We start from the raw sequence: 17,737 nt of genomic DNA on the forward strand, positions 1-17,737 counted from the left end.
CAGGTATTCTATAGGTTTCAGGTCAGGGGACTGGGATGGACATGGCAGGACCTTGATTTTGTGGTCAGTAAACCATTTTTGTGTTGATTTTGATGTATGTTTTGGATCATTTTCCTGCTGGAAGATCCAACATGGTCCATTTTAAGCTTTCTGGGGCAGTCAGGTTTTCATTTAATATCTGTTGATATTTGATAGAGACCATGATGTCATGTATAATAACAAAATGTCCAGGTTCTCTGGCAGAAAAACAGCCCCAAAACATTAAAGAGCCTCCATCATATTTAACCGTGGACATGAGGTACTTTTCCGTATGGCTACCTCTCTGTGTACACCAAAATCACCTCTGGTGTTTATTGCCAAAAAGATCCCAATTGATGTTCCAATAGTGTCTGGCAAACTGAAGATGTTTGAGTTTGTTTTTGGATGAGAGTAGAGGCTTTCTTCTTGAAACCCTTCCAAACAACTTGTGGTGATGTAGATGACTTCGGACTGTAGTTTTGGAGACTTTGACTCCAAGATGCAACTAATTTCTGCAGTTCTCCAGCTGTGATCCTTGGAGATTTTTTGACCACTCGAACCATCCTCTTCACAGTGCGTTGAGACAATATATACACACGTCCAATTCCAGGTTGATTCTTTCCAGTTGACTGGAATTTCTTAATTATTGCCCTGATGGTGGAAATGGGCATTTTCAATGCTCAATTTTCTTATAGCCACTTCCCATCTTGTGAAGCTCAACAACCTTTTTCCACACATATGGACACGCTATAGTCCTTGGTCTTACCCATTGTTATGAATGACTAAGGAAATTTTGCCTATGTGCTACCTCATATTTATACCCCTGTGAAACAAAGTCATGGTTGAACAATTTCCTGTTCCTAGTCACCCAGGTGTACTAAAAAATGTTAAAATATCAGTGGGAATATACTTCAAATATATTTTTCTCATAATTTTTTTTTCTCATTTTTGCACACCTATATTTAACAAAGTTTTTTTTTGATAAACCTGTGTTGTGTTTGCAATTGTTTGAAATCCACGAGAGCAGAGTATTTCTGTGAATTTTTCCAAACATAATATAAAAATGTTAAACAGTAAAGACAAATTTTCACAGCCTTCATTGCTCATATTTATCAAGGGTGACAATATTAGTGGAGGGCACTGTATATAAATTTGTTAGTATATTTATAGCATACTGCTACAGGTTCTACAGAATCTCATCAACTGTGAGTTGCTTTCACATTTCATATATTTTCATGTATTTTCATATATTGTTATTTTTTCACATTTATATATTTTATAATATAAATATATATTTTTGCATATTCACATGATTTAATTTGTGATAACATATCTTGAAATATGAAAGTCCAAAGACCACTATTTTTCTAGTTTTGACTACCTTTTTTTGAACAATTAAGCAGAAGGCTATGTGATTCTTACTTACTGGTATAAAAGAAAAAAAAATCTCAGTAATTAAGCATGAATGTAATATACAATGACAATTATAATTACAGCATGAATCTGGTGCAATGACAGATACAGAGAAGAAGGTACATATAAATATAATCTATTAGGGGAAATAAAAACAATTATGTATTTTGATCAAAAAGTCCATGCCTTAAATTTCTGAAGATGTCACAGGATTTGGTTTGAATAAGTTAAACTTTTTGGAGTGACAACCACTTTTGTCAGTCATATTTTAAAAAGAATATTATGTTTCTTACAAAGTATTTTTGGTAAAATTCACTGGTGCTGCTTCTTAATATTGTTTAAAAATTATTTCCTTTATAATGCAATACTGCTCATTGTGTCAAGTCCGTAATTATTTCCATGATGTGGTTACATTTATAAGTACAGGAAATGCCATTTGGCTACTGGCTGTCGAAGTGCACGCATCATCATTCTCCAGTGCTCATCCTCCACACTTTGACTCTTCCCAAAGCTTAGCTGTCCAATTAAGCACTTGGACCTCTTTTCTGGACAGAGCTCATATACAGACAAAGTGAGGATGCATTCCCTAATCTGAGATTCTGGTAGTGTGAAGATCAAGACCTCATTGAACACAGTCACGTCCTTACGAGTCCTCTCAGAGGTTTTCTGATGTCTAATCCTACACTGGTTACACACAATTTTGGTTCTGGCATATAAAGCTAAAAACAGACAGAAGAAATTCTTTAGTGCAACAAGTGACTTATTTCAACAATCAGAATTACCTCAGTTAATTGACAAAACATTCCAAATTTGTTACTCTTGAAAATCTGTACTGTCAAATTCAATTTAAATAATAATGCAAATAATGAAAATATTTTTTGTTGAATGCATCTCAGCATGTTTCAACAAAAATAAAGTTTGCCTTACTTCTTTCCACCTTACTAGATCGGAAAACTGTCCTGATCTTCAGGACTCCCACTTCCAGTCTATGAGATGTGGGCATATATTTAAGAGAAAGAAGGACCTCACCAACAATGTCCTGAAAAATGAAAAGTTATGGTATTTTACCAGACTACAAAAACTTCTTGAGCAAGTTTCTGTCTGCTGCCTAAATTAATTTTTGCCAAGCTACGTTTACAATTTCAGATCAACTTATGTTAACTACAAGTGCTGAGGTTGCTAACAAACCAAGATATGCTAGGAACAGTTACCAAATATATACATGCCTTCATCACTTAAAAAGGTTGTTAATAATATAGAAACATTCAAAATTGTGCTGCAGCATTGTAGAATTGGTGCATTTACTGTTTCTGGTTTAAAATATGATTTACAGTATTTATTTCAACTTTAACACTAAGTGCTATTTGAGTGTCATTACAGCAAACAAGAGAATTTGCTCTGAATAAACTGTTCACTTAGAATATTAATCAAGAACTTATGAAGTCTTACTTTGACATAATATTTTTGTTGGATTTCCTCCTAATATTTAGACTCACTTTCTTTGGTCTTTGTAGGCCTGCCATCATTTCCAATGGAGATGAGATTTTTAGACCATTCAGAGATGCACGGACATCCCCCAGAATACCATGTCGGGAGTATTTATCAAAATCTCTCACCTAAAATGACAAATAATTCTTAATACAGAAACAACATACAGTGCCCTCCACTAATATTAGCAACCTTGGTAAATATGAGCAAAGAAAAATTATCTTTATTGTTTAACCATTATTGTTTTACCACAAAAATATTCTCATGGATATCAAACAATTGCAATCAAGACACAGGTTTATAAAAAAAATCTGTGTTAAATATATGTGTGCAAAAATTATTGGCACCCCTATAAATTCATACAAGAAAAATATATTTGAAGTATATTTCCATTGATATTTTACATTTTTTTTAGTACACCTGGGTGACTTGGAACAAGAAATTGTTCAACCATGACTTCCTGTTTTACAGGGGTATAAATATGAGGTAACACATAGGTCAAATGCCGTTAGTCATTCATAACAACGGGTAAGACCAAGGAATATAGTCGTGATGTTCATAAAATTTTTTTTTTGATAAACCTGTGTTTTGTTTGCAATTGTTTGATATCCATGTGAGTGGAGTATTTTTGTGAATTTTTTTTTAGAAAAGCTCAAAAGGTTAAACAATAAAGACAATTTTTCACAGCCTTCTTTGCTCATATTTACCAAGAGTGCCAATATTAGTGGAGGTCACTGTACATTCACATGCGTAATGAATGAAGGTATTAAGGGTCAGATGTATGAACAGGAGACAACACAAAATGCATTTTGATGTGACCATACACTGCCCTCACAGAGCATCTGAAATAACTTTTTCACATGGGTGATACAGGTGTTGCATAACCTTTTTTCTTCAATAAAAAAAGGGATAATATAAAAATGTGTTTTATGTTTCTTTATGTTCTTCTTGTCTAAAATTACATGTTTGATGAGTATATGAACCCATTTAGTTTGACAAATGTGCAAAAATAAATGAAATTATGGCGACAAATAAATTTTTTTAAACAGTGCTTTAACACCTTTTTTTTTTTTTTAAACAACTGTGAACTCAAACATGCCAGTGTGGCTTGTTTCAATGTGACTCCCTGTAACAATTCAAAATGTAGCACACAAATCTGTCTTCATAGTTAAAGCAGTATATTTAAAGCTGCAGTAATGAACTTTTGCCTCTCTATCGGCATCTCTGTTTGGAACATAAAACTGTAAGTTACTTGCAGAGTTATTTTTTTTTATGTGGGTTGTGCTTTGGCACTGTTCCTCTGTGCGGATGAATCTGATGGTACATATGGGTTGTTTATTAGCTCCAATGCTTGACAACACATACGGTTTTCTTGGAGTAGAGATGAATTGTTCTTTCTCATAGCTAGCAGAAAATAAGTGCAAAAACAACAACATAACTTGAATGTTGTTTTACAAACTCGATACCTAGCTGGGGCGCACGGTGGCTTAGTGCTTAACACGTTCGCATCACACCTCCAGGGTTGGGGGTTCGATTCCCACCGTGGCCCTGTGTGTGCGGAGTTTGCATGTTCTCCCAGTGCTGCGGGGGTTTCCTCCGGGTACTCCGGTTTCCTCCCCCAGTCCAAAGACATGCATGGTAGGCTGATGGGCATGTCCGTAGTGTATGAATGGGTGTGTGAATGTGTATGTGATTGTGCCCTGCGATGGATTGACACCCTCTCCGGGGTGTACCCTGCCTTGTGCCCGATGCTCCCTGGGATAGGCTCCAGGTTTCCCCGTGACCCTGAAAAGGATAAGCGGTATAGAAGATGAATGGATGGATATCTAGCTGAAATCAGGTGAACAAGTGTGCTAATGTTAGCTAGCTACCCAGTGAGCCACTGAAATGTCTTACCTGTTTAGCAGAAAAAAAGCCATCTTTGCATCAGTCTTCAATCCCTTCAGATCTCTGAGTTGTCGCAACCTCTCAAAAGCAATGTTGATATTTATTCTCGTTTTAGCATGGGCTCAGTTGCTTTCCCTTTTTGACTGCAGGCTCTCTTCAGTTTGGGGTTTCTTGGTTTTGACAACAGGTAATTCCCCAGATGTCAACAATGATATCCATTCAGAGCTATCCAGATTAACCCTCTTACCTCGTATGGCCGAAAAACCGGCTTGCCCGTCTTTGATCTATTCCCGTAAGGACGATATACCGGCTTGGTCGTCTATGCCAAATCCCTGTAAGGCCGATATAGCGGTTTTACAGTGTAAACGCTATCCCCGTAAGTCCGGTATACCGGCATTACTCTGCTATGATTCCTTACTTATTTAATTATTTTTTTTTGACCCGGAAGGTTGATGATGTCATGACGTGATTACGTTATTACGCCGGCATTACGATGAAGATCCAAACGTGAATATTGGTGTAATAGTAGAAGTGAACTAAAAATGCCAAAGCGAAAAGCTAATCATGTTCCAGCTAAAGTTACACCTACAGTGAACACAGGTACATCTAAAACAGTGAAAAAAAAAGAAAACATACACAGTTAGACAGGCGAGAGCGAGGATTCTAGATAGTGACAGCAGTGAAAGTTCAGGCGATGAAACCGAAACTGATAGAGATGCAAACTCTCCTGATCCGTCTTCATCTTCAGCATCAACAAGTGCGACTGACACTGCAGGGGTCTGGAGTCATAACGGGACCATTTCTGTGCATTCGTGAAAACACTACCTGCTGGTCTGATTATCACCAGAAACTTGACTTTTGGCGCTAAAATGCATTTATTTATTTATTATTTACTTGAATTTATTCAAAGGCATTGTCCACGCTGATGCTCGTATGGTACTTCTAAATGAGTATAAGGATTTTAGCGAGCATTTTTTCGTAATTTCTCTAGTTAAGAATTGTGCTCTAAGTTTAGTAAAAACACTGAACTGCTTCATTTTCAAAGTAATATTACACAAATACATTATTATAAGTTGTTTCAAGGCCTAAAAATGTTCAAATTAAAATGTTGATTTTGGCCCAGGAACTCAGGGTTGTTTCACTGGGGAATATAGGGTTATGGGACATAATACTGTGGGAACTTGGGGGTAAGAGGGTTAAAAAGCAGCCAAGTTTAAATTCTAACAACATGCTACCAAACACTCCACCATCCTCAGCTCCCACACTCAGGATATAGTAGCTGGGTCTTCTTCTTTCTGTTTACAGACATGATGTAATCACGCAAAGAGGAATGTCAAACTGACATTTCCCGCAAAATCTGTTAGGTAAGGAGACAGTTTTCCACACTGGTTTTTATGTACTTGCTCAATAATAGATTTTTTTGTTAATTTATAATCAAATAAAGTTCCATACTGCAGCTTTAATATTAATTTGTGAAATAAATGAATAAAATAAAAAAGAAAGGACTGAGTTTCTCTCACAATCCCATTTGTAAATCAAGTGACCTCACACATTGTCATAACCTCTAGTTTGGGAACTCTTGTACTAGGGGTACAGGAGCAGCAGTAGAAACCAAAGTCTTTGGGCACACAAGCAGTACTCTATGGTCTAATTGTTGTATTCTGTGGAATGTGGGTAGAATCAACAGTAGAAGCAGAAATGGGTATGGAAAGCAGTGAGGCCAGTCATTGGCCAGTACATCCCTAGAGGACTGTCTAGCTCCACCAGGGAGAACCACAGTCGACAGTGATCGTCCTTTGAAGGGACATCACTCCTAGGAGGACCCCTTTCATGAGAAAAGACTCATGTCACCAGTGAGTTAGAGCGTGTGGCCCTCTCTCTGTCACAAGGATGCATCTCAGTCTGGTATTTTGGAGTTAGCCACAGGCTGATAACCCACTTCTAAAATTTCTTTAATTCCAAAAAGTGGACTACTTTTGCAGCTGTGTTAACAAACCTAGCAGTCTTAGCAGGGGCTGGTCCAAATTTGTTGGGCAAGCACAATAATGTCTGCCAAATGTTATGGTGACAGAGTGGCTTGGTTTCTCAATGATTTTGCTTCACATTGATGAATTGCATGGTCTGCTTCATTATTAGGGAGCTTTCTTCCAAGTTCACCATGAGACTGAGCATTGTAATGTGTGCAAGGAGGGTGGACATGTCCAGGAAGGCCTGCTCCTTGGTGGAGGCACAAAGTTGTTCAAATACAGCAGTATGCTTATCCTTCTGGCAATCACAGGTGACAGTGACTGCTGTAGAATTGGAATGCTTGTCATTTTAATGCAGATGTACACTGCTGCTAGAAAGTTTGTGAACCCTTTACAATTTTCTGTATTTTTGCATAAATCTTTCCTGAAATGTGAAAAAATCGGAAAAAGTTTAACATTTTGGAATAGTCAGACAATAACACAATAGAAATGTTGTGGAAGGCATTAAAAAGAGCAGGTCATGCAAGGAAGCCCACCAACTTCACTGATATGAGGCAGTTTTGTAAGGACAAAAGTCCTCCAACCCATTTTGCAGGATTGATCACCAGTTAGTAATGTTTGATTGAAGTTTTTGCTGCTCAAGGGGGTCACACCAGTTACTGAAAGCAGGTTCACATACTGTTTCTGACAAAGATATTTAATTTTGGATAATTTTGTTCAATAAATACAGGTAAAACCTATGTTTTTGAATCATTTCATTAATTGGGTTCTCTTTATCTAGTCTGAGGACCTATGGACCACATTTCTGACTACATTTCAGGTCAAATTTATGCAGAAATACAGAAAATTGTGAAGGGTTCATGAACTTTATATACATTTTGCCATGACTAAATATCATTCAGTAAATTAATTTGCAGGTGTAGTCAGGGGGAAAAGGCTCTTGTTAACTGTGTTACCACAGTCTGCTGCCACTATCAGGTGAAAGGAAAAATTGCAACATGTTGGTCAGTGGGCCACCTATCACAAATTCTAAGAGAGACTCCATTGCCTGCATTTGGCCCTGGGGTTGGGCTACCCAGCTGTAGATGATCTGAACTGGTGTTTTTAGGATCCTGATCTATGGGGTACATGGGAGCACACAGGTAACTGCTCGGGAGCTGAAAATGTGACTCTGGCCACTTAGGGCTCACCCGAGTCCAATGGTACTTACTGTATGTGAGTGGTGAACCAGGCTGTGGCAATTTGAGAGTGCAATGTGGCCAGTCTATCTGGCTGTACTGGCTTCTATTTCCCCAAACTAGTGCCCCCTCAAGGCCTGCAGGTCCAAAGGGCAACCCTGGCACACAGGTTTAACAAGGTTGATTTATACACATGTCCAGCAGTATGGATTGTGTCAACCATCCTTTGTGGAGTGTGTGCCTAAAGGGGTGAAAAGAAGTATATGGAAGGACAAAAAGGTATACATAGATAGTATAATTTATGGAGTCCATAGATTAGATTGGTAGAGAGCCTCCCTGCTTCCTGGCCTAGGTGTTCTACTGCCAGGAGTGTAGTTTTTATCAGCTCTGAAAAACGGCTAACAAACCGCCTGTACATGCCATATCCAAGACATCACTATGATGTCATCAGTGTTTTTGCATTTGGTGCTTGAGCATACATCTGAATGTTGCACTTCATCCTGTGAAACCATCAGTGATGTGGTGCAAGTGTCAATGGCAGGCACGCAGGCTAAACCAGTCTCTTCATAATCCATGAACAGACTTTTTTTTAAAAAAATTAAAAAATAATTTTAAGATATATGGCAAAGTTTGGGAGAGGGAAAGGGGGAATTATGGAGTGGATAAAAGTCTGTACATCAGAAATGTGTGTGTACCAGACTAGACTGAGCTTGTGTTCCATGCAAAGACAGAGAAAAAGAAGAAAATGTGTCTATTCCCAATGGCTGATTTTTTGGCTAGTTTCAGGTCTTTTCTGTGATTTTCAAGACGTAGTTACTTTAACAATTCGATAGTAGCCTATAACATATGTCAATTGTGGTAGCCTCTTGGCTTAATTTTGTTTGAAATTATCATTAATGTCATCCTGCCTTACCAAAATCTAGGGTTAGTTAAGAAGGAGGTGGTGTTAGTTCAGTGGTTAACACATAGGATTTCTGACCTGAAGGTTGTGAGTTCAAATCCCAGCACCAGCAGCATGCCACTGCTGGGCCCCAACCCAAAACTGCTTAGCTGTATAAATGAGATAAATATAAGTTGCTCTGGATAAGGGTGTCTCCCAAATGCCATAAAAATTAAGAAACTGCTCAATGATGAGTCCTTCACCCGTTCATGTGTCTTTTTCATGTAATGTCTTGGCTTCTGATGGCAGATTAGCCCCTTAAAAATTCTCCCACAATCAACTAACCTGATTTTTCTAACCTTAATCTGAACATAATTTCTTTTGTATTAGTTGATTTTTTTTTTTTTAAGAATTGTTAAGCTTTATCGGCCAGGGAGACTTGGTCCAATCAACCAAGGATCTTTTTACACGTGTTTCACAGAGAGAGGGAGATTAATTATATAAGCATTATTTAGTAAAATTCCAAATAGCAAAGTTTCAGAGGTAGCCACCAATCACCTCTGTTTAAATTTTGATCAGGACACAAGTGAAATTTGATCACTTATCAAACATTAAAGGCAATCGAAAGCACATGTATCATTGCATAAGACAAGAATCCCACACTTTACTGTGCCTGCTTTCTTACATAGCAGGCTTCCTCACCTCCAGCCGCACTGTGACCCTCGGCATTTCCTCCTCAGTCACTGTGCAGGAGAACTGATCCCCAAATGTAGGGTTGCAGCTATCCTTGACTGGGCGTGTCTGCCACTCCTGAAGTACACAGGTCAGCTGTTGCTCTTCATCCTCCACTGCTACCCATAGCACTCGTACATTGATGAAGGGGTCCACATGCTGGCTGAACGTTCGTGCCGCCAGGTCTCTTGCCTCCAATACAGTCACCACCAACCGAGACTGCAGCTGATCATAGAAGAGTGAGAAGCGCAGCGTGCCCTGAATGTGTTCCTCATCCACATCCTCGAGACTGTCTGTACTGTTGGCCAGATCAGAGCTGCTGTACAGACAGCTACTTAAGGATCCCACTTCATCATGGTGGAAACACAGCTAAAAGAGGTGCATGGATCTAGATGGTTATTGGTTTAATTATAGTCACTTTCTATACAATATTTCTTAATATGCTCTCATAACAGTGATGGTATTTTACAAATAATTAAACTTTTTTGAAAAGCTGCCTTAAGTGAATCAGATGATTACATTTGCAAGAATCACTTAATCCAACGTTTCTTTTAATGTGCAAACTAACACAAGCATAACCTGTGTTATGCCTGTTTTCTGGGACAATTTGAGTAATTTTGGCTTTGTGAGCTAAACAGTTAAACAGAGCTAAACTTACACGATTTTCACAATCTAACATACATTCCTTACACACGCCATTCTTTACCTGTTTTAGTTTCCCTATCATCTTAACTGTGGGTAGTTAATAAAAAACCTGTTTTATTAACTATTTTAAAATAATAATAATAATTATATAAATATTAACACTATGAAATAATACATGTAGAATTATGTGGTAAGTATTTCCCCAAACGACCTGTACTAAAGACCCACCTGTTTTCCCTTACTTATTTGCAATTGTAATTTATTGTGCAGTATATTTTTTTGGTGTTATTTTTATTAATCTGAATTCTTCTTACTATTTATTGTATGTTGCTTACTTTTGTACAGCACTTTGGTCAACTTTTGTTGTTTTTAAATGCGCTATATAAATAACTTTTGATTGATTGATTACTTTTTTGTGTTCGCCAATTCTTTTAATAAAAGCATTTACCGCAACTGTCGCTGTCTCTGCTGCCTGACACTTTATCAAAATGTCTTTAAGGCAAAAAAAAAAATATTTGATCTAGTGTGTTGATTGTATTTTCACTGGAAATTCTAAAGACATAATTATTACCTGGTAGACAATGACCTCAATTATCATTTGTAATACATTTCACCAAGAAACAGTTACTTATAAGACTACTGCGTAAAGTTTCATTTAATCTAGATTACAGTGAAAAGAAAAATGAAGCACCGCAGTTATACAACCCCTAAGTTCAGAATTACATTATTATAAATGATCAACTATGGAAAGAGCAGTGTGTAATGATAGAAGTCACTTACATTACATGATGGCAGTGTGACTCACCTGGTAATTGGGTATCGGTGAGCTTTGAAATGTTTCATTTTTTGCAGACTGGCTGTCTAAAAGTGTGCTATTAACTGCAATCAAATATTCAAATTCATTAACAAACATTATATATTATATACAATCTATTATACATGTAGTTTATTGCTACTTCTCAGATCTCTAGTTACTTGTCTGGACTGTCTTTCCAAAATAAATGTTTTGGTTTGTATTAGTTGTATTTACAACATCAACAACATAACAGGCAAACATTTATTCTCTGATCTTATAAATGTATAATTATGAGGTTGGCAGTGGAACATACCAGTATGCTTAGAAGCAGTCAGTTGTGTGCAGTATCGATGAGTTTGCCATATCAGAATACAGATGGCAATGAGAAAAAGTAACACAGACATCCCTAAAGCCCAGTATTTAACTTCCTCTGAGAATGGTATCCGAATGTCCCACCAGGAGTTCCCTAAAGTAGCTGGTAGCAACATCTTCCCCTGCCATGTACAGCACTATTGAGAAGGAGGCACATGGTGTTACTTCTGTCTGCTGCATTAACTGATCTGTACTGCTTGCTATTAAAATTACAGACAACAAATACAGTTCAAAACATAACCACAAAACTTATGTGACATGGACACTTCTTACTCAAATTCATACTGTGATATAAAATCACTCATCTACAATACAGTTTTGAGAGAAAAGACAATCCTGCAGTTTAATAACTATAAATAAATAAATGTATACAGCATTATTTGATAATCACTTAAAACCATATCAATAACTATTATTCACTGTTAAGTTCTTAAGTTTATATATATATATATATATATATATATATATATATATATATATATATATATATATATATATATATATATATCTTTGAAAATTGGTTTTCTTTCTTCCTTAAAAAACTGTACCTTAAAAAAAAGGATTCTCAGCTCTGCTTGTCGATATGTTTCAGCTATGCTTGGAGATAGATGTGGCTTCAATGTGTATTCATCTTCAAGTAGACTGACTGCAGGACATCAGCTGACAGATGATCAGCAAACACAAGGGAAAAACCAGTCAGAGCACTTTCTTATTCATCAGGTGAAAGCCTCTCTTTTACTTTCTAATTAGTGGACTCAGGTAAAGTATGTACACACAGTCACACTGCACTGTTACAGCTCTCTTGAAATTAAAGAATGCCTCAGTAGGATGCAGTAGGACTGCTCAGATCCTGTTATTTTTACCTTGTGTATACAGTGTAACACTGGGGGATTTCTGTCTTAGAAGGAATAAAAATAAATGTGTGCTTGTAATATAAACTACATGTGCAACCTTTTAAGTCCAATAAATTAAAATCCAACTTTTCTTATAAGAAGCACTGATACCACGTCACTAGATGACAGACACAGCTAACAATAACAAGAAAAGGAAACAGGGCTTGCCGTGGCAGATGGATGAAAGTAAGGTGTCTTGTTGGTTTTAGGTTTGTTTGCTTGTGAACATGTGGCCCAATGACAATGATGTTTACTTCACAGATCACATGAAAAAGAATAGCTCTGTCTGATAGTTTTAATATGAAAAGGTATCTACATAATAACTACACACAAATATAGATTATTTATTAAGACATTTAATGTATTTCAAATTATATATACATTTACATGCATTTCCAGTTAGACTTGCTTAAGGAGACTTCTCAGATACAGTGAAAGGACCTATCTCTACTGTGTTTTACTCATACTCAATATAGTGCACATTAAACATCAGAAAATGTCAGTCTTTCAATATTTTTTCACTATTATATTACGTACTATTTTACACTACTGTGGTATTATTTTTTAAGAAACGGGTATTACTTCAGATACTACAAGAATTAAAGTATCATGGCTTTAATTTGGAAAGGTTAGCATATTTCCTTAGAGAACATTTAGAAACAAGTGGAACTAAAACTTTTAACAAAGCATACATCAGCACCATCTAATAAATAACACACACACCTTTTAGCAGTTTTATAATTTATAATATTGTATACTGCACATCCTCAGCAAAATCACCAGGGCAGAGCTTCACCAGTGTAATGCAGAAACGTGCCATGATCCTTCTCAGTCAAACTGCCAATCACAGCCAAGACAGAGCTGATGCTCTCTTCTGTACTCAACGGTGCCTGCAGAGAGAAGCGCTAAATTGAAAGCAAAACTATGGTTTGTTACATTAGTTTTTAAGCTTACTAATAAGAGGATCAAGACTGAAGGAAGAGGACTGTAAACTATCAAATTTGATGTAAGGAAAAGAAGATATTCCAGAACAATACATTCTGAATACAATAGACACTGCTGAATAATCTAATGAATATTACCACCCTGTTGCTGGTAATTAACTGGTTAAAGTTTATTTCTGCATCTATTTTAAACACAGTTACTCTGTATCTAATCAAGTATGAATACATTATTGGAAATGAACATCATATGTTTTAAATGGATACAATTACAGATACAACAGGGTGAATTTTTTGATAAGCTTGTCTGAAAGGTTCACAGGGCATTTGGCTGAGGTGTGCAGTGGGACTAAGATCCTGCAGGATGGAACAAATAAAGGCTGCTTGTGCAGGAGGCTTTTACTTTCAAGCAGGCACAACAAATGGCCATATAGGAAGCTCAAATAAAAAGCACATTCATTAACATTGAATCAAATTCATAACATGTTTACAACATTCATTCATTCATCCTTAATAACTTCCTGGTCTGGGTCACAGTGCTTTAAATTATTCTCCTAGTTTTAATTTTGGGAAATAGAGCCAACTAAGTTTGTTAGAGAAAACATTCCAAACAGGTCAGAAAAAGAGTTGAGTTGAGCTGAGGAACAATCAGAGCCCAAATGCACAGACCACGCTGACAGTGCTGGCATTTCTTCCTCTGAGTGTTTTCCAGGGGTAGAGTGGTTCATATAAAATAATAATAATAATAATAATAATAATAATAATAATAATAATAATAAAAGCTTTCAGTTTAGGCCATGCCACTTTGGGTTTAAAACCAAATACAGATACACTACACATAGGAAGTGATTTTAGACACTAGGCGTGTAACTCAATGCCACCCCTTGTGTCTAAAATTGCTTGCTATTTCAAATAATTTTCCTACAAAGTATATAGTACACGACATACAATTGTTTTACCTTACCCCGTAAGTACAACTCTCATCACACTGAGCAGCAGTGGGAAGTGCTTACCTCCTGCCCTCCCATATCTGTGCGCACCCAGCCAGGATGAATAGCCATACAGAGGATCCCATCAGCCTCCAGGTCCACTGCCATACATCTAGTGATCATGTTTAGTGCGCTCTGTCACAGTGTCCATATGAGACAGCAGCTTCTTAATTTTTTTCTTTTCTAACACAAAATGATGCTTATGCACAATGTATAACCACAGTAGTGATAACAATAACAGACTTCCAAGCTACTGTGTTTGTCAATTTTACTCAGCATGTTAAATGCAGATTGGTGAAGGGATCATACCTTTGATGTTCTGTATGGGTACCATTTGAAGTCCTTGGCACGTGCTCCCCAATTGAGCTCCACTGAGCCCAAGAGTGAAGTCATGTTGATGACTGCGGCTCGGTGGATGCCCATTCCCACCCCTTTTGCAGCAGCCCACTTTAACATTGGAAGCATAGCCTGGCAGAAGTCCCAAAAACAATTAAGGCAGTTTGAAAAACATACCAATTGTGACCAGTTAAGCATGTGTTTAGTAGGGCAGTCATGAACACTTGATTATAATTGAGTACATTTACGGCATTTGGCAGACACCCTTATCCAGAGCAACTTACATTTATCTAATTTATACAACAAAGCAGTTGAGTGTTTAGGGTCTTGCTTGAACTCTTGACCTTCCAATAATAGTCCAATGTCTTAACCACTGAGCTACCACTGCCAAGATTACTACTACATACTAGATTATGGAAAGAAAAAAAAAATCCTCCACGGAAATTAAATATCCGGCAAATGATACTCCAGAAGGTGGCGATAATGCGCAGCAAAATGGGCTTTGAACAAACCGCGAGGAAGAGCATTCAGCTTCATGGCGGAAAGCAACATGCTAGGCTAGGTCTGAGCAAGAAAAGGCACAGTAAATTATTAAAGAGAAATATTCTCATGTGTTTATAAATACTCCTGCATGTAGGCGTGTAGATGATGGAAGATAATGGAGGGTTTTTGATTGAATGTGTCTGTGCGTTAAACTACAAATAAATTGATTACATTTTGAATGTGACACCCGGCCCTATGATAACGCTACATGCTATAGACAGCAAGCAGAAGCTTTCACTCAGAGTCTCTATATCTTCATCTTAACACATGAATTTAAATCAGATTCATCTGCGTTTATTTACATTGTCTGTTTTATGTGACGCTTCCTGTGTAACGAGTAAGAGCTACCTCAGTAGGTTTTTTTTTTTAACTAGATACTTTCATACTCAGATATTTGGATGAGAACTTTTACTTAAGTTTTTTATTTTTATTTTTAAGTAATGGTACTTTTACTTGAGTACTTTGATACTGTAATCACCTCTGATAATAACAAGTACAAGTTATTATTATGAAAATAAAACATTGTAACATTAAAGCCATTCCATTTCATTAAAGGACTTTAAGGATTTTAACAATTATAACATTTATTTAATAACAATTGTTTTAAGTTTGTGTTTACTGTGAATCAAGTAGTTCCAAGAGTGAGGAATGTGTGTTAAGAGGTTAAGAAGGTTTGTGTAAGTTTACTTTGTTTTCAGATAGGGAAATCACCTTGGTGATCATGAGGGGTCCTACACAATTTGTATGAAAGTTCTCCAACATTTTCTCAGCAGTCACTGTTTCAAAGTTGGCCATGACGTTGATGCCAGCATTGTTGATAAGGCAGTTGAGGCCATCCTCCTGAACAATCTCTTCTACCTCCACAGAGGCTTTCTTCATACTCTCCTCACTGATAACATCTAGACAGATGGAAGGGGTTAAAGAAATAAAAAAATCATACCAGTGTGGTCAACAGAATGAGATTCTTAGGTCAAAAGCTCTTTGAGAACTCACCAAGTGTGATGATGTGTATATTTGGATGATTCTTGGACAGGCACTGCAATTCCTGTTGAAACAAAGTACATAACCAAAGCTGCACTGATTCATTGACAAAATCTGTGTGAGCTAAGAAACTTTGACCAGGTGCTGAGGGGGGTTGGATCTGGTACTGCTATGTGAGTGTGTGCGCATGGCTGTGTTTTTCTCTAAAACATAAATCAATCAATCAATCCTATTGATTCTGCATATAACCAACCAACCAACAACAGCAGCAAGAACAAAACCAAATCAAATATTATGTGACTGAAAAAGAAAATGTAATAGTGATGTGTAGGAACTACTGCTCTTTCCACCATCTCGTTTTGCACACACACAGTTATCCAGGCAAAAGAAAGAATAAACAAGTATTGTAAATGATTTGTTTGAAATTAAACAGACCAATAAAACTACATTCTTATTATTTATTTCACATACAGTACAATTGTTGTACTGTACAAGAATTGATGGTTGCAAATTCTCACTGTTGAAATTGCAATTGTCAGCTTTTTCATCGGTATCAGTATTTGGATAGTAGTGTAGGTATTGGATCGAAAAGATAATCAGTGATATTGCTCATCCCTATATCTCAGTGTAACTGCGGTTTACCTTCGCATCGTCCGGACGGCGCGCAGTAGCAATGATCTTTCCTGGACAAAATCCTCCAGTTACTAAGCTTTCAACTATTTGTAAACCGAGGCCTCGGTTAGCACCGGTTACAAGGACAGTTTTGCAGTTTTTAAACGCGTTACTCATGATGCGATTACAACACCTGATCTATCTCTTCTTTTGGAGTGGATTGCGGTTATCCTTACAGCCTGCTGTTTAATTGAATGTGGTCGGTGAGTAGACTTGGACAGCTGACGTAAACAGGAACAGTCACGTTAAAGAATTTAATTCGGGTGATTAAAATAAGCCGATCTAAAGCTTTGTCCTTGCAAACACCAGAGTGGCTATATATCAGTGGTGTTCTGTTGCAGGATAGCAGAGCTGCTTGTGGCGCGCGCGCACACTCTCTCTCCCTCTCTCTCTCTCTCTCACACACACACACACACACACCACGTTTGATGGCCCAGTTATTTCCAACACCACACACAACTGAACAGCATAACGCCACTAAATGCATACGTTTAAAACAACATCCACCACGCATTTAATTTAACCCGAATTCAAGCTGCCCGTTCTACATTAAATGATGAAGATTCGATAGATGACCTGTAGATGGCACTAATTAGTCAAAAAGATCTAAAACAGGATGATGTAGCGCAAGCCTGGTCCAAAGTCTTATTCAAAGTTTTAAAGTATTATTGGCTAATGTTGTATACAAAATGCCTATTTGAATGATCAAAGAGATTAAAGTTAAGCATCGGTATGAACGATGATTCATAAAGGGGGGGGGGGGGGATATACAAAATATTCATATCATGACACTTAAATACGAGAGAATACGCAGGTTTAATAGGACTTCGTTTGGTTAAGAAAAGTTACACAGAGCACACATTTCCTTACTGTTATAATTTACTCAGTGATTATGAATATATTGTTGAAAAGGGTTTAACCAAGGCATAGTTGTTGCTACGATTTCCAGTTCATAATTGCAACAAAAACGAATTCAAGTCTTGCGCATCAGTGCAAGTGGCTGATT

General features: G+C 37.1%; 2 protein-coding genes across 2 annotated transcripts; both read right to left on the reverse strand.

Annotated features, from left to right (window-relative positions):
• Positions 1–1,307: 1,307 nt before the first annotated feature.
• syt19 (synaptotagmin XIX) lies at positions 1,308–12,135 on the reverse strand. The gene is made up of 7 exons (XM_053623128.1): positions 11,925–12,135; positions 11,318–11,513; positions 11,014–11,087; positions 9,534–9,932; positions 2,928–3,047; positions 2,359–2,470; positions 1,308–2,150 (listed from the first exon to the last, which is right to left on the reverse strand). Exons 2-7 carry the CDS (start codon positions 11,490–11,492, stop codon positions 1,846–1,848), a joined length of 1,185 nt encoding a protein of 394 aa, XP_053479103.1. The 5' UTR covers positions 11,493–11,513; positions 11,925–12,135; the 3' UTR covers positions 1,308–1,845.
• Positions 12,136–12,438: 303 nt separating this feature from the next.
• Positions 12,439–17,336, reverse strand: si:dkey-12e7.4 (uncharacterized protein LOC558132 homolog). Its single transcript, XM_053623129.1, has 6 exons — positions 16,702–17,336; positions 16,072–16,123; positions 15,790–15,977; positions 14,509–14,667; positions 14,224–14,334; positions 12,439–13,159 (listed from the first exon to the last, which is right to left on the reverse strand). Exons 1-6 carry the CDS (start codon positions 16,846–16,848, stop codon positions 13,046–13,048), a joined length of 771 nt encoding a protein of 256 aa, XP_053479104.1. The 5' UTR covers positions 16,849–17,336; the 3' UTR covers positions 12,439–13,045.
• Positions 17,337–17,737: the final 401 nt, after the last annotated feature.

This window comes from Ictalurus furcatus, chromosome 4 (genome assembly GCF_023375685.1).
Source record: "Ictalurus furcatus strain D&B chromosome 4, Billie_1.0, whole genome shotgun sequence".
Taxonomy (NCBI): Eukaryota; Metazoa; Chordata; class Actinopteri; order Siluriformes; family Ictaluridae; genus Ictalurus; species Ictalurus furcatus.